Source organism: Xenopus tropicalis, chromosome 2 (assembly GCF_000004195.4).
Source record: "Xenopus tropicalis strain Nigerian chromosome 2, UCB_Xtro_10.0, whole genome shotgun sequence".
In the NCBI taxonomy this organism is placed as follows: domain Eukaryota; kingdom Metazoa; phylum Chordata; class Amphibia; order Anura; family Pipidae; genus Xenopus; species Xenopus tropicalis.
In genome coordinates, this window is record NC_030678.2 from 54722103 (window position 1) to 54745603 (window position 23501).

Here is a 23501-nt window from a genome sequence, read left to right on the forward strand (position 1 = left end):
AAAAGAAAAGCATTTTCACCATGTAGTCAGTGCCAAATGCCTAGTTTTCACAAATCATCCAATGCTGGATTGGGAAATTTTAGTAACGCCAAAACTTCAGGTGCAATGACTGGAAGTCATAGCATCTGATCCATACTCATATAAATAGAAGTTATTTGGAGTATATGGTACATTAGGTTAGCCATTATGCAACACTGTAAAGCTGGCAATACACGCAGATATCTACAAAACCTTGTTTCGCATGATATTCGGAGCGTGTATGGTGGCTCAACGAGGTGACAGATATTGGTCGACTCATCGATGTTTCTACCTCCATATCAGACGATTCAGCCCTATACACTAGTGGAGGGTGGGAAAGATCTTTCGAAAGATTGAAATTGCTACGTGTATAGCCACGTTAAGAATGCTACGGCTCACCTGCACATTTCATAAAGTTATGTCACACATACTTTTGACAGGGGGATATGCAATTGATTCTGACCCAGACCTTCCTTCAACTTAAGTTGTTATAATGATTGAGATTGCAGAAGAGGACATGACATAGTGCACACTAACCCCACTGCACTACTCTTAGAACCATACACAAACATAAGGGGACCATGGAGTTAACCAGACTTTGGTTGGATCTTTAATATTTGTAAAAATGAATTCCGTACACCAAATGTGTATTAAAATACAAGATCATGCATAAAAGTTGTCAAAAAAAGTAGACCATAATGTTTTAACCAAAAACTTTAATCCCCAAGAAAAAAAAAAAAATCCAGAAGTCACATGGTTTAAAAGATCTGAGAAAAATCGCAACAACCACACATTTACAACTTTACATCATTGCTGTATACTGCAAGACTCTACACAAGAACATCAAGACACATGTAAGGTGCACTAAAACGTTTTTCTAAAAAAAAGGATTTCTACAAATGGTAAAGCAGTGCCGTTTACAGCATGAGGGGAAAATGTAGTGGAACAGTGAAATCTGCACAATTAAATAACATTACCCTGGCAACTTGCATAGAAAGCTTTGAAAAACTGAATAGAAGCTGGCTTACAAATACGGTTACAATAAAAACAGTGTGACAGACCCTCTGAGATTCCCCTGTTAGGCCCACACATCTGGAACAGTACTTCGTAAAAATGCATTAGTCAATTTGTCTAATTTAAAGTAATACGGGAACAGAGTGCAACATTTTAGTGTTTCATTCAATTTTGTTCTGATATTACAATAAAGTGGACAATTTTCACCCTTTGTGAAGACTCGTATTAAGTTTCCAAACAAATTAATGGTTTGGTCACATGCAAAGTTCATTTTCTTTTAGTTCTATGCAACTGCCATATTATACTTCCCAGGTAAAATTGTAGAGGGGGGTTATTGAAAAAAATATTTTCCTTTTTAACAGTATAAAGTAAACAGGTTTATTATTTGACTTTATCTGCTTAGAACCATATACAGAATCACATTTTTTCATCACTTGTTACAAGTTACAGTACAAAGCAAATAAAAAAAAAATCTTAAAAAGTGTAGGACATTTCAAAAACAGAAAACCCTTTTCAATTGTATTTTTCTGTACACTGCTGAAGGTAGCTGCTTCACTTTCGCTCATTGGACCTAGAACGGCTAAAAGAAAACATCAAATAAGTACAAATGCTTAACAGATACATTAACAAGCAGATAGAAATTAGTTAGTAGACCAAATACAACTTGCTGATAGAATTTATTATGAATAACTGGAAGGGGAACTTAAAGGACAAGGCAACGCAAAATATAATTTTTTGCCTAATCAAAGAAAAAAATTCTAAGCAGCTTTGCAATATACATTTATTACAAATTTGTAATGATTTGAGTTATTTGTATATTTAATTGCCATTAAAAGCAGTGTTTGCCTGCCTTTTTCTATTCTCTGCCCTGGTGGCTCTGACTGTTGAAACAATGTAACACAAGGCAGCAGATTTTACAGACCTCTCTTGCTGGAGAAGACTGACAGTTGCAACATTGTTTAAAAAGGAGTTCAGCAAATGCTGCTTTCAATAGCAATTACATTGTTTATATAATCTATAGCAGAGTTTCTGAAGCAGACAACTTTTTAAAGGTAAAGGGCAATAATATTTGAACACTTTGATACACTTTTACTTTTCAATTTGGAACTATATTCCTGCTTTATATTGAGTCGGGTCACTGTACTACACCAACATAATTGAATACTACAATCTTTAAAAAAATAATATTTTTAAATAGAAAGCTATTGAAATAACCACCTTTAAAAACTGTACATACCTTCTTGATCGAGAAAAAGAGCGAGATGGCTTATGATTTCTTTCCCTGGACAATGATCTTTCTCTCCTCCGATCTCTAGAAAGAGACCTTGAAAAAATAAATAAAATCACTAAAAGACAATGCAAAGATGAAACCCAAACAATTAAATTTCACACAGACTACTGTAAAATGTACAAGTAATGGGAAATGTATGGTGGCTCATGGTTTGCAGCTGTCCCAGACAATGCCCAGGGCATTATCTGTAGGGGACAATGGGGCTTACTTATCAATCATCAACGATTAATTGCACAAGTGAAGTCACCAAAAGCAACCAGGTATTAGGCTCATGGCCTACAGGCCAATTATTGCTGTGAAAGGGCATTTCTGGGACGACTTAAATGAAATGCCAGTGAAAAGGCATGTGTGTCACTTTGTTTTCTGAAGTTCCGCAAACTGTTGCTGGTGGAAATGGCATTTTAGGGAAATTAGTAACCCAGGGCAGCAGAGATGTAACTGCGGGCAACTAATCTCCCTGTATGTGATCAGCCTCAGCTTGCCTGGCTCCCAATGAAACTAAAGCAGCACTGGCGGTGTGTAAAAGGGACAAGGATATTTTTTTTAAATGGGAAAAGACTGTACAAATCATTAAAACATGGGGGACATGGGGCCAAATAGTGCAATGTATTGCAGTGATTAAAATGCCTTGTAGCCAGCGGGGAACATGGGGCCAAATAGTGCAATGTATTGCAGTGATTAAAAGCCTTGTAGCCAGCTTCATCTGTGAAGCTCATTTCCATGAGCGATTATCCAGCATTACACTAAACTTTCTGGATCTTTTAGGACTAGAACCAGCATTCAATTACCATTTAACTATGCAATGCCTGCTTGCTAGCAGTGCTGCACTAGGTATAAGTCGCAAGTGCGAATCAAATCCCCCAAAAAAGGTTATACATGTAAAATCATACCTGCTACGGCTACGAGAAAAGCTTCTCCTCCTTGGTGATCTATAACCAAAAATAAATAAGACAAATCTCAGATTTGATCAAAATATCATCCATTAAGGGAATATCCTTATTTCTGCTCTCTGTTGGACCCATGGAATGTGTACCTATATAAAATACACTTACACACATGACTAGCACCTAGAAGGATTGGGTAGAAGAGAAAAAAAAAAAACAAAACCTCAAAGCTCTCAAGATGGATAATGCCCCCAAGCAGGAATGCACTTCGGGCTAGTGTTCCTATTCAATAGTCTGTAAAAGGTGGCTTTAATTGCAAAAACCCTTACGCACCACTTGTGTACCCAGACTAGCTTCAAGAAACCTTTGTGTCTTGTACACCTATTTGCCATTATAAACAGTTTATTATTTTAGAAAAATACTGAACTAAATCCAGTTTTACCAGGCATAACTGTATAAACCTTGCCATGTCAAATTCAGAGATTGGGTTAGTATTAAACAAAAAAAATTATATTTAAAGATGATAGATCAGTGTCTTAGACAAAAGCCAAATTACGACATACAGCGTACAGCTGTTCTTTTATACAGCTCCTAAATATGGCTCAGGCTCAAACAAAAAGCTCTCTCTATCACCCTTAAACATTTTCAGAAGTCAAACAGTGTTAGTTACCTTTTTGTTTATGCACAGCCAGCCTTTGATTGATCAACAAAGAGATGACCTTTTTATAAAAAGCTGCCAAGTCAGTTTAAACCAGCAGTAAACTCTGTATAAGCAGGAAAAAACTTACTAGTTTTGGGGTTTCAACAAGCTACAAATGGTGAGGATGCCGGACAGATGGCCAAGTAGAATTTGTTGAAAAGTTTTTGCCAGAAGTTGCGTTGAATTTAGATGGTTTGCGAAGGGGGATGTTGTGGATTTTTCCTGCTTTTTTTGGTTAGCCGAAGGCTGGCGCTGCAGTTGTTGTGAAGACATTTTGACAAAGTTAACAGCCGAGCAGAGTGGCCGGGAATGTGTGGGCGCTGAAGGAGGGCTGCTGCCGAGTTTTGGTTAAGGTTGGAGAGGAGGAAGGCTGAGTGGACAGCATGCTCGGGAACCAAAGGGCGGTGCAACCTGATGACTGGCCATGCCTGGGTCATGTGATACGACACCAGCCAAGCTGAATGGGGCGCGCTGGTCACATGACGCTGAAAGGGCTAGTTGACTGGCTAATGTAGACCCAGAGGGTGGTGAGAAGAGACATGATGGTGACTCTGTAACGGGTTTCATTTTTATTAGATGGACCAAAAGCACAAAAATAGACACATGAAAACAAAACAAAAAAAAAAAAAAAAACAAGCCATCAGTACAACCATCTATTTTCTAACAGCTTCCTTGACGGATAGAAAAGGGAGCCCTAGAGCACTGATTCTTGGCCAACTGTATTAAGGAACCAAAATTGCCTTTGCAACGTGGACATGGTTTATCTAGTCAACCACAGTACAATTACTTATTAATTGTGACAAAAAATATTAAGTACCGAAGCAAACCTACAAATTATTATGTTTGAAAAAGATATGAAATGGAGAACAGATTTAAGTATGAATTGTGTCTCAAAGAGGCACACCCACACTGATCTCAAATTGATGCTCAAGTGGCCTTATAGGCCATGTGCCAGCATCATGCACTCAATTATGATTACACAGACATCTGGAAACTGTTCAATAATAGGCCCACACACCATTAGGTGACATGGGAGAAAAAAGAAAAAAAAATAGGCACACCCTAACTTAATTAACAGGATACACATGGAGACTAGGAAAAGCATTTACAGATCACAAAAACACCTATCCCTAAATAAAATTACACAACTCTCTTCCAACTGGGGTGTGGAGCTAGGGGAAAGTTGTGTTGTAGAACACCAAATGAACACATTATTGCATGTTGGTTGCTTGAGCAAAGAATTATGGGTTCTGAAAAGGTAAAGGAAGGAGGAAAAATGCTTGTGAGAATACATACCCACAGTGGCTACGCAACTGTGATAAATGAAGGCTGCACTACATAACCCTAACTTAATTAAACAATTATATAATTTGCTGAAGAGCATAACATACCTGCGTCTTGGTGGTGGACTTCTTCTACGATAGTCATCCCGGGGCCGTCTGTTCCATGAAGGGGGAGGTCCTCTGTTTCTGCTTCTTTTCTCACCATTGGATAATTCGACCCTAACTCGGCACCCACATAGCGTCCTTAAAAAAGTATTAAAACAGTTTAAGTGCCTTTATGGATAATCACACGTAGGAACAGTTAAGGTGGAACATTTGTATCCTAATAAGCGACCTGTCAAGTTAACAAATGTCAAGGGTTCTTCTTTTGCATGGAGACAACATCTGTAATGTTGTGCGGCACACAGTGGGATTCTAACTAACACGAACAGAAAAAAAAAAAAAAAAGCAATGCCTCACTGCATTACCTGATATAACCTAGCACAGTGCTGTCCAACTTCTGTGGTACCGAGGGCAGGAATTTTTCTGGCCTCTGTGGTGGAGGGCCGATAATGGTAGTTTTGACCACTCCCCTTTTTAAAACCACACCCACGTTATCGCATGACCATAGCCATATTAATGGTGGTAGTACAGCAAAAGCCTGCCATACCCTGCCTGTGTGTGCCATAATCTGCCTGCCCTACCGGTGTGGGCCATACTCTGCCTGTCCTATGCTGCCTGTGTGTATGGCACACAAAGGCAGCATACGGCAGGCAGAGTATGGCACACAGTATGGCCTACAGTGACACAATGCTGGCACTGCTCCTACAGTTTGCACAATAACTATATATTATACTGTGGTGGTACTGCAATTAAAAAGTTTATGTTCTTTTTATAGTGTGTAGGGTTTATTTGTGGGTTTCTACTGCTCCTACAGTTTGAGGTGTGAACAGGTGAACAATGTAGGTGATTACAGTCTGAGCCTGAGGTGTGAATAATGCAGAGGGTGAACAATATAGGGATTAAAAGGTGTGAACAACACTGGGGATTACATTTTTAAACAATATAGGGGGTTTACAGCCTGAATCTGAGGTGTGAACCATGGAGGGGGACAGTTAATCACAGTACTGATAACATTTAAAGTTTACACAAAGGTAAGCCATCAAAGCAGCCAGCCAGGTGGGGGGCCACACAGAGGGGGGTTGCGGGCTGCCAGTTGGACAGCACTGCTGTAAGAGAATATAATAACACAGATGTTGTTGAGTAACTACAAATGAAAAATGAATGTTAAATGTAACTAAAGGCTAATGCCACATGTAGCATATTTTTGGCAAGCTGAAAACCGCTTGCCGAGAATATGCTCCATACGCTTAAAAAAATTCTTACCTGTGCCTGCACCTGAATACGCTGGGGTGCAGGCACATGTAGCCATTATTCCCAAAAAACGCAAGACTTTGCTTTTTTGGTGGATATTGGCTACATGTGCCTGCACCTAAGCATATTCAATGCTATCGGGTTCAGGCACAGGTAGGAGCATTTGTAAGCATATGGAGCATATTGTCGGCAAGCGGTTCTTGGCTTGCCGAAAGTATGCTCCATACGCTACGTGTGGCATTAGCCTAAAAGGCAATAGTTTGGCCTATGGCACAATGGGCATATTCTCCTTTAAGGTTTCTCAGCCAGCAGAGAAGTGGATTTGGGCAACATGCTGCCAATGGAAGTGCAGTAACCCAGGCTGCACACTGTCTCAACTGTTAGTTTGCTCCATTATAACTAACAGGCAAAGTATGGCACACACAGACAGCATACAGTGACACAAAGCTGGCACTGCTCCTACAGTCTTGCACAATAACTATATATTAAAAAACTTTTTAATTGCAGTACCACCTCAGTATATGTTCTTTTTATAGTGTGCAGGGTTTATTTGTGGGTTTCTACTGTTCTTATAGTCTGAGGTGTGAACAGTTGAAGAATGTGGGTGATTACAGTCTGAGCCTGAGGCGTGAACACTGCAGGGGGTGAACAATGCAGGGATTAAAAAGTGTGAACAGCATAGGGGATTATATTTTTAAACAATACAGGGGGTTTACAGCCTGAATCTGATGTGTTAACCATGCAGGGGGCCAGTACTGATCCCATTTAAAGTTTACACAAAGGTAAGCTATCAAAGCAGCCAGACAGGTGGGGGTCGCAGGCACTGACCAAGCACATGTGCAGAGCCTCATACAAGAAATTAAAATGCTAGTGGTTAATTATTGGACTATTGGCACAGATAACCAGAAAAAGGATTTATATTAAACTGTTTTTAAATAGTCCTAGCTAAATGTAAAAAGATTGCGGTGTGACATTTGCTAGACAAATGGTTACCTTCCATCCAGCTCTCTAACAGCATCTGCAGCATCACGGGGATCTTCAAATTCTACAAAAGCAAACCCTGGAGGATTCCTTGCAACCCACACACTGCGCAGAGGTCCGTAATAGCCAAAAGCTCTTTCTAATTCTGTCTTGTTGCCATTGTTTCCAAGATTACCAACATAGACTTTACAGTCTAAGGGACAGGAGTCACGATGCATGGCTGTAAAGGAGAATATAATGCCATTTGATAAAACAAAAAAGCCACAATTACAGAGATGCACAACAGAGAAACTTTCCTTTAAATTTCCATGGCAGTATATAACTACATATATCAACCTACCACTTGAATATAGTTCTGCTTTAAGACAACCTCCAGCCCAGGGTAAAAGGTAAGCAACTACAATCACTGGGGGGGTGCCTAATATATATATATATGCTAGTGTTCAAAATTAAAAGGTATGGGTTAAATTACACACATCAGGACTCATTGAGCTACCTACTACTGGATAGAAGTTCTACTAACAATGGTTAATACTGCTTCCTATTCAACTGAAAGATACCCTGTCTCCAAAGACTGCCTCCCTTTCACTTTAAAAGCCATGTACATTCTATTTCACTGAAGGGTTCCAAAATGTTGCGTTGGTTGACTTTACTAGCTAAAATTACCTTTGAAAAAACATTACACAAACATTCCTTTGTGTTCGAAATGTAATACATCCCCTCCTTCACCATGCCCTATTGTAATGAATTCTGCTTTCCGTAACAGGTGGTCCCAGAATCCATCACAAAGGAAGGTTAGCATTACACAGCTAACCAAAAGATTAAAGTATAGGCACTTAAATATACTGTACTATCACTGCAAAAATAGTTTGCATGCACTTTAATCAGTGCAATTGGGTATTTTTGGTTAAAATAACATTTATTTTCAAGTTTATATAATGTTTATGCAACCTTTCTACATTAGCCCATAGTTCATGTTATTTTCCCTTAAAAAAAAAAAATTTAGTGCTACTTTTCCTTTAGGTAAAAAAAAATCTATTTTACCTTGCTCCAATAATTGCCCTACATACCTTACCTATACCACCTAAAATTTTGCCTCCGTTCATTTCAGATACAGCAATCTTCAGTCTGCACAATCCACTATGCGACGATCAACATCTCCTCCTAGCCTTCCTTCTGTACAGGCAAACAATTGACTTCCGCTTTTGGAGTTGGACAAGGAGGAGATGTCAATTGTCGCATAGTGGATTGTGCAGAGGGAAGATCGCTGTATCTGAAATGAACGGAGGAAAAATTTTAGAAGGTATTTTCTAATAAAGCATTCAAAATAATAAACAGTGTGCAGGATAGGGCAATTATTGGAGCAGGGTAGAATAGATTTTTTTACTTGAAAAAATTAGTGTTACTTTTGCTTTAAGAAGCAGCAGCAAGTAATGTATGAAACATGGGTGAAATTTAAGAAGTTTAGAGAAGGCCTAACAAAGCCTATTGAAACAAAGGCAGTTCTCATTGTTTCTAAATCTGGGTATGCAGCGCCACCTGAAGGAAATAAGAGCAAAGGCATTACATTATACTTTACTCACAAAATGCCAGATATTGGCCTATCTAATGGAAAATATTGGGCAGTACAGGTATGGGACCTGTTATCCACAACGCCCGAGACCTGGGGTTTTTATCTTAGTTGGGATCAAGTACAAGGCACTGTTTTAGAATTACAGGAAAAAAAATCTAGAATTATATAGCTTATAATGGGGTCTATAGGGGAGGGCCTTTCCGAAAGCAGAGATTTGAGGACGCAACCTGGAAGCCAATCCTGAGGGTTGGTTAGGGCAAAATGAAAAAATTCCTAGATATTCTCGGAAATGTGGCCGAATTGCTAACACTGAACGGTTTTCACAAATTTACAACATTGTTAAATATGAGTGATGGGCACTGACCCTCGTTTTTAACCTCAATGGGTAACTGGCAGCAAGAAAAAAGTGAAAATGTGAGGAGTTTATGAATCAGCCATATCTAGTTAGTAGGGTTCTGTTGTTTCAGACAGCTTATCTGCTACACTACCCTCAAATTGTACCAACCTCAATGGAATAAGGTTTTAATCATCGCACAGATAAGAACCTGTGATTTATAAACGCTTCCCATGTTAGATGCACCCACAGGGGATGTATGGAAAGCTCTCACACACATATATAGATGATATAATCCCAAATGGCCGGATTGCTGCTATGCTTCCTAGGGAATACCGCTGCAACGTCACCCCGGCCATGTGTCCCGAGAGGCAGGCGCGCCAGGTTACTGCGCCAGGTTACCGCGCCTCATTAGTCTCTACAGTAACAGCACAAATCTCTGCAGTAAGTGAGCCACGGGCGTTGTTTCATGCACATGTCAGGTAGCGAGAAGCGAAAAAGGAAGCCAGGCCGACAGTATTCTGCCAACTCAGCGGGAAATCATGTTATACTGACTAAACACAACTATTTAAGCCATTTATCTTACCGCTGGAATCGCTGTTCATCTCCCTGTAGGTCTGCGATGCGCAATCAGTAACCATTACAGAGCACCATTTCCCGCTCACAATAAGGGAAACAAAATGGCGGCGCTTCCTTTGTTTCCCACAATAGCCTCACTCGCACACAATTTCCTTACACCGCCAATCCTGCCCACAATTAACCCGAAATTCTTGTTCTATAAACGGAGCACCCCCCCACACTTGTCCGCTGTGCCTTACCAATAGTGGAGGGGACGGAGACTTGATACAGTTTGGAGAATATTGGTGTCCCGCAGAAGCTTCTCTCCGGCTCTTGGTCTTGCACAAAATGGCTCTCGGGCTGCGGGGCGGGACCACCTCGTACTTCCCAATAGTTACGTCACTGCCCAACCCCCAATGCCCGTTCGAAAGAATCAATAGAGTAGTAGCCACGCCCTAACCTTACTGTGATATTATGCATTACGGCCACAAGTTCCGGCAGTGTTGTGGAAATGGGGGTGGGGAGAGATCAGGGTTATAGCGATGCTTTGTAGTTCTTATGTATTTTATCTGTTTGTAATTAATAATAATCTGCTGTTGATGGATGGCTAGTTGGTGTGTATATACCTGATTAGGCGCTGATTCTAATTTGTTTTGAGCCAAGTAGTGTCCGATCAGCAGGTGCTCCGTGTTGTTAAGATAGCTGAATACTGTTTCGCTCATTTTCATAGTATAGGGTAAAATACAGACATTCATATCAGTGAAATTGATATCGTGTATCCTATTTACCGACCAGGCTGGTAAAAAATAAGGCAAACCGGCCCAGGGTTTCTTGGCATGCTCAAGATATGCATTTACATACAAATCCTGTGTTTGCTCCGAAGGTCTATTATACCTTAATGAGTTGATGTGGGGTTTAGTGGTTTTAATAGTTATGCACTGATATTGCAATAAGCAGCCAGTATCAGTACCTATTGGTTTCCATTGTATTTGTTCTGAATTAATTTGGAAAATGATTTGAAGCTTTAGGATTATTATACTTTATATAACACCAACATATTTTGCAGCCCTTAAAAGAGATTATACATCATTTCCTGGTTTGTTGAAGTTTGATGGTTTTTGTTTCCAAGCTACTATCTCCTAACAAATGCTTTAAGAAGTGATTGTCAAATCTCAGCTATAGACTAAAAACTCTTTAGGTAATGGCACACGGCGCTATTGGAAGCACATTATCTCTCCTGTGGTCAGGGTTGCCACCTTTTCTGGAAAGAAATACAGACCTTTCTATATTCTAGCTCCTTTTTCTTTATTAACGTTGGCACCAAGCATAATTTTTACTGGCCAGATGGCAATCCTGCCTGTGGTGATTAATAGCTTTGGATGCAACTGTCTGCAATTTTTGCTGAAGCTGCATTTAAAGCAATTGCGCCTTAGAAATGTGTCATTCCACTAGCTGTTCTGGTAGAAGAAAATGGGGGTTAATCAGAAGCAATTTACCCCTACCACCTGAACTGCTAATTTCCACAAGCACCATCTTGCATTTTGGATTCTCTTTTGTCAGAAATTGGAAGGTAGAGCATGCACTGTTAAAGCTAGGTCCAGACTGGCTTCAAACTGCGTATGCCCTCTCACCGATGTAACAGAACCTGAAGTAACACGAGATGACACCTGCCAACCTCATTGCTCAGTTCTGCAATAGGGTCCAAAATATAAAATATTGTCATCACACTAAGAAGTCTGGGGAGTGCATGGTAGAATTCGGATTATAAAAATACCCTGGAGGGCTGCATCTGGCCTACACATCTCCATTTGGATTGTCCTGCTCAATTTAAGGACCTGGAATTGTTTTTTGTCAACATCCGAATGTGGCTTCCAGGTTTCTATATTGCATTAGGCATATGTAAAAAAAAAATAAAAAAATCCTTCTTTTTGGAGGTATATGTTCACAAGGCACAGTTCACAAGTCCCAGTAACAGTTTATTCAGATGACAGTTACGTACATGAGCCAAACATGTTATTTTCAATGTGCAGCAGCATAACTAGATCCAAGAATCTTCACCAAACTTATGGCAATGGCAACAAAATGTTATTACAGATGTAGCATATTTAAGTTAGTCCAAAAAACAAGACTCAAACCTCATGATAATTTTTTTAGATTTGGGCTGCCAGTGTATTTAATGTGTAAAGGCTTTCTTGGAGGGACCATCAAATATTATATATTGAATATCATGGCTGTCTTATGGGTATTCCTTGGACTACCTTATAACCAGCAAGTTGTAATTTCCTTATATGCTGCACATTTCTTACATTAAGGAATACCAAATTATTAATTTCTCCCATGTCGCCCCATTTTCCTAGAATATAAAACATTAAACTTTTAGATTTTTGGCAGTACAGCCACCAAACTTGCTGGTGCAATTGATAGAAGGGGATGTCCAGTCTACCCCTGTACTGCACCTTTTAATCTTTTCTGGTCATACTTAAATTGCCAGTTTCTCTGATTAATACACTTTTCAGGTCAAGGGCATTTGATCAGTTCACGCAAACATGACATATGGGGGCACATTTACTAATCCACGAACGTCCGAAAAGCGTCCGAATGCGTTTTTTTACGTAATGATCGATATTTTGCGATTTTTTTCGTAAATTGTCGCGGCTTTTTTGTAGCCATTACGGCTTGCTCGTAAATTGTTGCGACTTTTTCGTAGCCATTACGACTTGCTCGTTAATTGTCGCAACTTTTCCGTAGCCATTACTACTTGCTCGTAAATTGTAGCGACTTTTTCGTAGCCGTCGTGCCGAGTACGAAAGTTTCGGATTCATTCAAGCTTCAGTATCGTGACTTTCCTTGGGCCAGGTTGGAGCTGCAGAGTGCCATTGAGTCCTATGGGAGGCTTCCAAAATCATGCAAAGTCGCAAAGGTTTGCCCGCCGTTTACGAGCGCTCAATACGAAAAAGTTGCGAAAATATACGAGCAAGTCATAATGGCTATGAAAAAGTCGCGACAATTTACGAGCAAGTCGTAATGGCTACGAAAAAGTTGCGACAATTTACAAGCAAATCGTAATGGCTACGAAAAAGTCGCAACAATTTACGAAAAATCGCATAATGTTCGTTTCCAATCCGATTTTTTCCCATTCGGGATTCGGATTCGTGGATTAGTAAATCAGTCCCATGGAGTTAGTGCAACTCTTCCCATGCTTGAAATATAGAAATTGTCATGCTTACCCTTGGCAAATTCTGTGTTTCAGGACTAAACAGATTTAATTTACCTCCAGTGCTTCCCTACAATTGGCTATGGACTCAAAGGACAATATACCTTTTTGCCTCTTAATAATACACACATAAGGCCTAAAAATCAAAGTGCAGTTATGGTCTCTATTTTATAAAGAGCAAACCAATAAGTTCGAACTGTTGAGTGGCTGGTATAAGTCACAAGAATAGAAGTAAGCCTTACAACTGTTATTTTAGAATTTTTTCAAATTATTTTCTTCAGTGGCATACTAATAGAGTGAGTGCACCCTTTTGGATTATTTAATATAAAATGTGGTTTAATATAAAATCTGTTTATTTCTGGCTACAGGAGCTATAATTATAAGTGGTGAAGACTGTGTGGAAGGTGCACATGGTTAATTAGGAACCTGAATTATATTTCGCTGGAGAGCTTGGCAACCTAGGTTATGTCCCTGTTTAGCTGAACTAAATGACCTGCATTTTGTTACTTTGGCTGTGTAATAAAGAACACACCATGTTTTCTTTTGATACCAATATTGTATAATGTCTTTATCTAAATCAGGCCAGTTATGCAAATGTATGTATACATATACTTTGCAAAATAAAAATAACCCACAGCCCAGCATACACCAAACTATTTATTTACATATTAAAAGAATGAAATATGAATTTAGTCTAAATGTTGTTGCTTTAGTGATGAAATTAGTATGTAAACACTCAAGGATCCCGCTCCATTAGGTTTTTATTGTGCGCGAGAATTGCCTGTTTATATTGCAGATTCCTGATGTTCCTTATGCTGCTAAATCTTTGCTGTTCTTCATTTAGTCTGCGTAAATCACGGCGGAAATTCTTTATCAAGGGAACATTTCTTCGACCTGGGTTGTGAACACTTCCCAGCAACCCTTGTAGCCATCTCTGGCGACTTATTTCTTCAATAGTTTTTCCTTTGTCGTGCATTAGCTGAGCCTCTGCAACTGATCTCTCACTAAAACGAGAAAAGCAGTCAAAATATTTGTGTGCTCTGCAATAGTGTATATTGCAGCAACTTCACCTTCTTTATTAAGAAATTAACTTTCTTATTCTTCTCAGGTGAGGTACATAGTGAACAACATAAATAAATAATTTGCAGGCACTATCGGTTTATGTACAACACAGCAAAATTGCACCTGGAGAATAAAATATATATAAAATTATTTAAACCCAATTACCTCTAATAGGGAATAATTATATCTTATTTGGGATCAAGTACAGGGTCATTTTTTAATTACAGTGAAAAAGGGAATATGTTTTAAAATGTTGATTTAATTAAAAAGGAGTCTCTGGGAGATGACCTTGCCATAATTTGAAGCTTTCTGGATAATGGGTTTTGCTATATATATATATATATATATATATATATATATATATATATATATATATACGCATCACAACAGGGCTGTAAGGACATTGCTTTTGAACAGGGACCACAGAGAATTATGTGTAAAGAGAGTGGTGTAAATATAGATGAAGATGTAACTGTCCGCAACATCCTATGCAGGGTTATAAGGGATCAATAACTCATATATGAGATTACATGGAGGATCAGTAAGGATTGGTAACTGCAGCATCACATCCTCAAATATATGACTAGGGTTGCCACCTGGCTGTTTTTAATGGTGCTTGATCCCACTTACTGTACAGCGCTGCGGAATATGTTGGCGCTTTATAAATATAAGTTAATAATAATAATAATCCCAATGCTATTAACAGGGAAGAAAGATAAATATATAGAAAGGCCGGCACTTTTTCCTATAAAGAAGTGGCAACCCTATATATGACAGCCGATGCAGTGTTAACTGGCGTTACTTTCCTTTACACAACATTCACTGCAGGGACATATGGACCATGGACCTACACAAAACATTCACTGTGTAGTCATTAGTGATCACTTATCCTAAATACAGCATGTTCTGTAGGATTAAGTGATCCTTGAGCCATACAAACCATGTAGGATTCTAGGTGATCATAAAGACCCTGCAATGGATATAATGAGGAAATCAGTGATTCCCACATACAACATCAATCAACATCAGGGTCATATGCTATGGGTTCATTAAAAGGTGCAGTATATCTCCTTGTTTAACATGAGTTCAATGGATATGAATTGTAGTGAACATACTTTTTACCTATTGTTCTAAAAAACAAAAATAAGGTTTATGTTCTTTCTTGAGCTAAACAGGGCAAACAGTGAAATTAAACCTACTACATGTTTTGTCCTTGTGAGGCTGATAAATAGATTACCAGTATGGAACGTTCATGCAAAGGAAGGGTTATTTAAAAAGACTTGCTTACTTTTGGGTGTTCTCTGATGCAGCAAGACAAGCAAAGCACATGATGCCAATGAAAGTAACTATCTGTAGGTACTTCTGAGATAGGAACATCTTATATATCTTTATAAATCTGCAGAAAATCAGCAATATAACAAGAGAATAAGAAACTTTAATTTATTTACTTGGAAAGGTTTTTTGTTTTAGCAGGTTTAATTTGCAATATGATAAATATATATATCTATACAATGTAGGGTAATTACATTGCAAATTTTAAGGCCTGATACAGAAACCAGCACTGCTGTTTGTATTCTATGAATTCTATCCTGTGTTGGTGTGTACCTAAGTTTAAACATTTTATACAGCTTATTAACCCATACCATCCTAATTATTATTACTATTATTAACAACTTTTTATAAAGCAAAATTCTTTTCTGCTGTACAATAGAAGGGTGTACTCATGAAGCATACATATTGCAAACAAATCCTGACCAATGCCAGAAATATAGAGGGCTCTAGTTGTTAGATCTTACAATCTAAAACACGGGCAGATTTAAACTGGTGATTTGGTCCCTTCAGATTAAGTTGGTAGTTTATCTGTCTGTATAGGGACCCTTCTCAACTCCCTTCCCAACAGATATCTGGCCAAAAAACAGGTTTGAAAATATTATCAGCGCATTGATGTGGTTATGCAGACTTCTGCTGATAGGCCTGCATGATGTAATAGATGGCTTGGGGGCAAAAGGATCAAGCCCAATTTAGTTAGCATGTATGTGGCCAAATCAGGCAAACATCTGATTATTTGGTGACCTTGTTTGTATGGCTAACTTTACAGTATCTGCCACTGAATTGCTTAAATTATAATTGTCCCTCCAAGTTTGGCTCTCAACAAGATATACATAATTTATAGCAAAATACAAAATTGTGAAATCTGAATTGAACTTAGGTTAAGTAAAGGAAAGAGGGCTAAAAACGAAACACAGGTTCATGGGAGAATAGTAAAGATAAAAATGAAGCAAAGAGTGTTGAGGTAAGAGAAAAAAACAAATTGGAAATTAGATCATCTAAAAATATTGGGTTTGATTCATAATTCTACCTTGTAGCACAAGGTGAAATAATCCCACTCTATAATAATAATTGTCACTTTCATCCTTGTTGCATCTACAGCACCTGAAACAAATCAGCAATATATATAGCCCTTGCCTTTGCCAATAGCACTCTGCACCCACAGGCAAATACTTTTGCATAATAACACAAAATGGTAGCCTTTAGAGAGAATACCCATATTAAAGTCTTACAAATACAAGTACAGTCTTACAAATACAAGGTTTCTCAATAGATGAAAGTTGGGCTAATTCATGAACATTTTGAGTATGGAAGCATTACTGCCCTGGCTTCTCTTTTTGGTGCAGTGCAATCTGTATATCTTTCCCGTGCAATGCAAGTTTATTATAATATTAATAATTTATGCAAGTATAAATTATATGAAAATGTAAGAGTATTGTAGTCCCCAGTGTGAAACTCTTGTAGATTGTGACATTAAAGGCACATTAACTGGTATTACCTTAAAGTAATAAGTAACAAGTAATACTTTCATTTATGTTTAGACCACCTTATCTTACTTTGCTATAATTCTAAAAATCACCCAAAAATCTCATTGTATTTGTCTGGTTCTTTAAAACAGATTTGGACCCTTAATGGAAACTATGCCCTAATATCTTTTTAAGACTTTAGGCAGAGGATTTTGTAGAGCTCATTTCTGCATTAAATTTGCCTTTATTAGATTTTCTTTTTTTAATTATGTGAAATCATTATTAATGAGGCAAACAATAGAGCATTAGGAGATGCTTAACAGATGTGTTAAATTAGAACATCAGATTACTATAGAGTATGCTCATTTCCACAGTTATGCATACTCTGGTCTTGCAAATCTCTATGTGTGACACAAAACACCAGTAATTTTGCATCCATATGCAAGGGCGCATTCAGGATATTCACTTGCTAGCACTTGATGAATTGCAGGGAACCAGACACTAACAACAATTACAATTAATCATAGTATCTACAGGCAGCATTAAGCTAGAGATAAGTACAAAGCCACTTTTCACTACATGCTCCCCATATTGATTAACAAATAACATTTGATCAGCATGACGGCTAAGCAATAGTGTGAACAGGCATAAGCCATAGTGAAATCTTAAAATAGCAATGACTATAAGTTGTATATTGAGTCCCATTGTGCCCATTCACAGGTAACACCAATCTGCACCTGCACTCACTCTTTAGGGTGAAGACACACTTTTTAATAAGTTGCGGTGACTAATTTCCGTAGTGAAAACTCGCAAGGGATTAGTCGCAGCAACTTCTATTTTACCCTATGGCAGAAAAGTAGCTGCGATTTGTCACAATCATATGTTTGTAGAATTATATATATAATGAAAAATAGTTGCATTCTCATTGCAGGATAAATTGCCTGGGTGCGGATTGCAAGTAAACACTGAAAGTGCTGTGGGCACACTTAAAAAGTGAGCAAATTATAGTTTTATTAAAGTAAAAATAAAACTATATTTTTCTGACTTTATAAGTCCTATGAGTGCATTGCCTTTTTTTTCTTCTAGATATATAAGTATGGATATGTATATCTCAAGCATGATACAGGTATGAGATCTATTATCCAGAATGCTCGGGACCTGGGGTTTTCCTGAAAAGGGGTCTTCCTGTAAATTGGATACCTTTACCTTAAGGGGCAGACTTATCAAAATGTGAGATTAGAGCTCACCACAGAAAAACTCACTCACTTTCTATTCATTCCTATGGGATTTTTAGAAGTCTATTAATTAATGGATGAAAGTTAAGTTGGATCAGGTACAAAGCACTGTTTTATTACTATAGAGAAAAATAAAATTTTTAAAACTTTGAATAATTTGATTAAAATGGAGTCTATGGAAAATGGCCTTATTTTAATTTGAAGATTTCTGGATAATGGATTTACAGATAAAGGATCCTATATCTGTATTTTGTATTTAAAATATATTTGCTTTGAATTTGTAGGACCAGAATCAAAATGTATTGTTTAAAGGGCATCTCTGCTTAAAAACTCTTGCTGCACATTAAAAGAAAATGTAACAAATTTCCTATAAATATTCATTAACAAAATACTTTTTTTAACTTATTTATAAATGTAGCTTAGGTTATAACTCTTGAAATAATGCAGCAGAAGTCATATCTCCTCCAGGTCTGTTACTCAGTTGGTTTCTGCTTCATGGTTTCAGTAGCCAAAGCCAGAAGGGCAGATAATGTAAACAGTTAGACAGAGGCTGCTTTTAATATCAATTCCATTTAAAAAATACCTTTAAACGATTGCATGCTTGTAATTCATGTATATTGGAAAGCTGTTTAGAATTACATTTTCTTTCAAAATGCAAAATGCTGCTTTTGGGTGAAAGACACTAAAGACAAAATAAAGCATAGGCATTTGTTTAGGCAACCTGAACCTTTATGCAAACACCAGTGCTTACAGAAAACACAATGCAAATTGTGAAAAAGAAATTACAAATGGACCTCAGCTATAGACAAAACTTTATCTGATACTTGGTAGAAATAACTGGAATGCAACAATAACGATTAATTTCAATATTTTCTGTCTTACTAGTTTCTATTAAGGCTACCCTAGGAACAAGTTTCTTACTACTGACAGTTTATCTTGAACATGTCTATAATTAGCATTCTGTGCCCTAGTTAAAAATAAAAATTAAAAATGTACAGGTTAAAAATAGAATATCTTTCATACCCATTAAGAAACATAAGTGTGCCACAAGCTGAATATAGAAATATTCTAAGACAGAACTTGAATGATTTAGACAAGGTTACAGTTCTCACTATCCAGTATATTAAGCAAACATTTTGATATTAAAATCCTTATGCACTAAAAACCTACACAGATTAATTGACTAATGTTTTAAAGTAAAATACCATTTGTCCTAACATGTTCTTTAGTATAAAATCATTATTAAAACTCTGCAGACCAATCTTTATATGTGAATCTAAAAGTGTGAGGAATCACACGTGTAGCATTAAATCTAGGAATGTCCATTAGGGTCTAAAAAATATATATTGGAATACTTACAAGAATAATGAGACCAGAGTCTTAACGGTCTTTTCAGACCTGGTTCAAAGATAATCCTCTGGCAAATTTGTCCCTTCTGTGAAGAGGACATTCCTTCCTTCCTCTTATATGCATCCACGATTCCACCAAACAATGGACAGTTGTTGTGACTAAGACACTTCATTCCCTATATGGATCAGTTAATTTCTAGTTTAGCTGATACAGATTTTTGACATCTATTATGTAGAAGTGCAGTTCTAAATCATTAGTTTTACAATCAGTACAGATATACAAATAAATAACTACATGCATATGTGTGTATTTCTATATATAATTTATTTATCAACATAGTTGAAAACACACTTTACACTTTCATCCACCTAATGTACAATGCTCTGTACAGCAGGAGCCCAAACACCTTGGCATAATTTCCTTTAGCCAGATTCATGTTTGCACCAAACTTTGTATTCATAATAAAGGGTGTCTGCAGTACTGCATTTTGGATATGAACCCAAATCCAACAGTGCCAAACACACATAGGGGCACATTTACTAATCCACGAACGTCCGAAAAGCATCCGAATGCGTTTTTTTTTCGTAATGATCGGTATTTTGCGACTTTTTCGAGCGCTCAATACGAAAAAGTTGCGACAATTCGCGAAAGTCGTAATGGGTATGAAAAAGTTGCAACAATTCGCGCAAGTCGTAACAGCTATGAAAAAGTCGCAAAAAATACGAAAAAGTCGCAAAATGTTCGTTTTCAAATCCGAATTTTTCCCATTCGGATTCGTGGATTAGTAAATCAGCCCCATAAAGTAATCATGGGATACAAGAGGTACTACTCTATATAAAGAAAAATAGTCTGCTCAGCACTTATATCTGGCGCAGGTACTGGGTGCAACCCACATCTATGTTCAGTTCTTTATTAAGCGCCCATTATAATAACCAGGGCTAAACAAATAGAATAAAACTTAGCCAGATTCTACATATACTGTACATGTTTATGTACATTTTTATTTATATGCTTTATATATCTACATACTAAGAATAATTAATAATTGCACATTTTAAATTTTTGCTATAATTAGTAACCTGCATAACTAATATTCCATTTAATTAGCATGCCCTAGATTCCGCAAATATGCAAGGGATTGTGCTGAATAAGTGAAACTGTATTTAGTCTCCCAAAGGGCATTGTACAGTTCTAATTTTTACAACACACACAAGTTAAAGTTGTTACACTTTGCTTTTCCTGTTTATATCTCTAAAAGAGACACTGGCACTTTACAAACACAAATGATTCATTGTTTTGTGCCGAGGCTGTATAGGCAATGTTGATTACATGGTACATGATCTAGGTTTTTGTGCTGTGGATGTCTCGGCAATTTGATATAGACTAGGGGTCATTTATGTACACGAATCACCATGTTTTTTACCCACAATGCAGCAATATCTTTCCCATATTCCAGTGCCTTTTTGGTTGCAAGGGGGAGTTGCATCTGACACACCGCAGCACATACATCTATAAAGTGAATCAAAGACAGTTGTGGTAAAAGTTTTCCAAGCCCAGGTGGCGCACTTTTGGTGCTTGCTGTCACAATGACATTTGCACCATATTCTTTAGATAGGAAACATGGAGCTACCACAATGTTCCATGGTGGAGGTTGCTTCACAATTCCCCTGTGTCAGTAGGCGCACTTGCACTCAGTTCATAACAGGAGGCAGGAGGAGCACAACAATATAAGGGTGAAGATACACGGAGCTACTAGTAGAAGGTACTTTTTCATGGCTACTAAACACCAGAAAATACTCTGTTATACAGCATTCATTTTAGTAGCCACAAATAGTAGCAGCAATAGTCGTGGCTACTAAAAAAGGCAATGCTGATCATTTACTGATAATTGTTTCTATGTGTTTTTTAGCAGAGGCAATTCTCAGTATTGTCTATGGCAGGGTATTTTCTGGCGTTTAGTACCCTTAAAAAAGTAGCTGCTACTTATAGCCCAGTGTGTTTTCACCCTAAAGGTGCAGGGAGCACATCGGGCCTTAGTAGCCAGCAGCCTTTTATCAGTACCACTTTGAGTTGTGACTGCAGCTTAAGGGCTCTGGCACACGGGGAGATTGTGGCTCACAACCACAAATGCCACAAACCCCCCCGCTCCGATCGCACCTGCCTGCCAGCTCACAAATGGACTTTTGCATTGCACCCTGATCTGCTTCATATGTTTGCCTGCCTGTGTCTCCCTCTCCTGCCACAACCATCACCGCACCTGCCGCCTCGCTTCTCCTCCTGCCGGCTGTGTCTTCTGCGTCGCCATGGCAACCAGACGCTCCTGCTGTGTGCGCATGCGCCGCCTACAGTCCCAAGTCGCCAAGTCTGGGAAGGAGCATTGCATTATGGGAATCTTCTCTACCCTGCTCAGCGTTTTTTTTTTCCTGTTTGGCTTCTGATCTTCTGAACAGGTAAAATATGGGGAGACTTAAGGGCACTATTGAGACAACTGAAGGTATGCCTGCAGCTTGGGATTAACTCTTTATTAGCCTTTCCTTCTCCTTTAAACAATAATTGTATTTGGCAACACAACTGTTCAGAAACACAGGATTTTTCCTTGCATGGAAATATTACTGTGCCTTCATAGTGCCTAGTGCTCCCACAATGCTACTCACAATGCAGCAATATCCCATATTCCAGTGCCTTTTTGGTTGCCAGGGGGAGTTGAATCTGACACAACTGCAGCACATACATTTATAAAGCGAATCAGACACAATTGTGCTAAATGTTTTCTAATACCAGTTGGTGTCACTTCTGGTGCTTGCCGTCACAATGACTTGTGCACCAGATTCTTTAGATAGGAAACATGGAGCTACCACATTGTTCAGTGGTGGAGGTTGCTTCAGAGATGCAATGTGTCAGTAGGTACACTTGTATTCAATTCATAACAGGAGGCAGGAGGAGCACAACAATATAAGGTGCAGCGAGAATATTTTGATGCAAGTACTTTGAATGAATGGGTACTGCAGGAAAATTAGCAACCCCACAACTTTACTTGCACTCATAAATTAGCCTTGCCGTGTTCTGCGTGATATGTCTGCTCAATGTGCAATACATGGTACACAAGTCACTGTTTAAGAATCATGGTAAATTATCAGTGTTTTGTGGTTGCCTGGGTATTTTGGGATACATGGTACAAGGTACAAAGTAATATTAAATACATGGTACACTAATGTTTTTTGCTTTACTGCCTGGGCAATTTGAAATACCTGGTGTTTTGTGTGGTGTAGCTGCTTGGGCAATGTGGAACTTAGTATTTGGAATACATGGTTGATTATTCAGTGTGGTGTGGTTGCCTGGGCAATGTGGAATACATGGTTCTCTGTGCATGACTCTGGACAATTGCAGGTTTTAACACTGCCTAGACTATTAAAGGTTATTAAATACAAAGGCATTTCCCCCCAGTTAATTGTTCTCACCAAAATAACTATCCAAACCAAACCCTTAACTCATTAAAATGGCAAATTAATTATGGTAATTGTTCAGTGCCTTAACTGTGTGCTGGATATATATATAGAAGCAAACACTTGTGCGGAAGAAGCTTGGTTTGGTTTCTAGGATATGTACAAGCTGAGTCAAACAATTCACATCATCCTAGTTACCAGATCAGCTTCTTGTAATTATTAGCTAAAGTTAAGCCTGAAACATCTCTCTAAATTATCTCTGAACTTTTAGCTTGTGCATCCAAATGCTCTTGATATGAAAACAATCAGTTGCGTTATCTTCACTTATCCTCCAGCTCTGCTTGTGTGAGCAATTGAGTATGTCAATGTGGCATCTAAAAATGGAAGGCTAAAGAAGCTTGTAATGTTCTTCA

General features: G+C 38.1%; 2 protein-coding genes across 5 annotated transcripts; both read right to left on the bottom strand.

Annotated features, from left to right (window-relative positions):
- Positions 1-605: 605 nt before the first annotated feature.
- srsf3 (serine/arginine-rich splicing factor 3) lies at positions 606-10390 on the bottom strand. Of its 4 annotated transcripts, none has more exons than XM_012960068.3 (6): positions 10018-10390; positions 7537-7744; positions 5299-5433; positions 3214-3252; positions 2270-2344; positions 606-1612 (listed from the first exon to the last, which is right to left on the bottom strand). In XM_012960068.3, exons 1-6 carry the CDS (start codon positions 10070-10072, stop codon positions 1585-1587), a joined length of 540 nt encoding a protein of 179 aa, XP_012815522.1. In that variant the 5' UTR covers positions 10073-10390; the 3' UTR covers positions 606-1584. The 4 variants fall into 4 exon arrangements, with proteins under 4 accessions (XP_012815522.1, XP_012815526.1, XP_012815513.1 ...); XM_012960072.3 differs by having other exon boundaries at positions 10250-10386; XM_012960059.3 differs by having other exon boundaries at positions 2270-2356; positions 10018-10385.
- Positions 10391-13851: 3461 nt separating this feature from the next.
- LOC116408818 (parathyroid hormone 4-like) lies at positions 13852-19832 on the bottom strand. The gene is made up of 3 exons (XM_031896800.1): positions 19655-19832; positions 15554-15661; positions 13852-14207 (listed from the first exon to the last, which is right to left on the bottom strand). Exons 2-3 carry the CDS (start codon positions 15640-15642, stop codon positions 13940-13942), a joined length of 357 nt encoding a protein of 118 aa, XP_031752660.1. The 5' UTR covers positions 15643-15661; positions 19655-19832; the 3' UTR covers positions 13852-13939.
- Positions 19833-23501: the final 3669 nt, after the last annotated feature.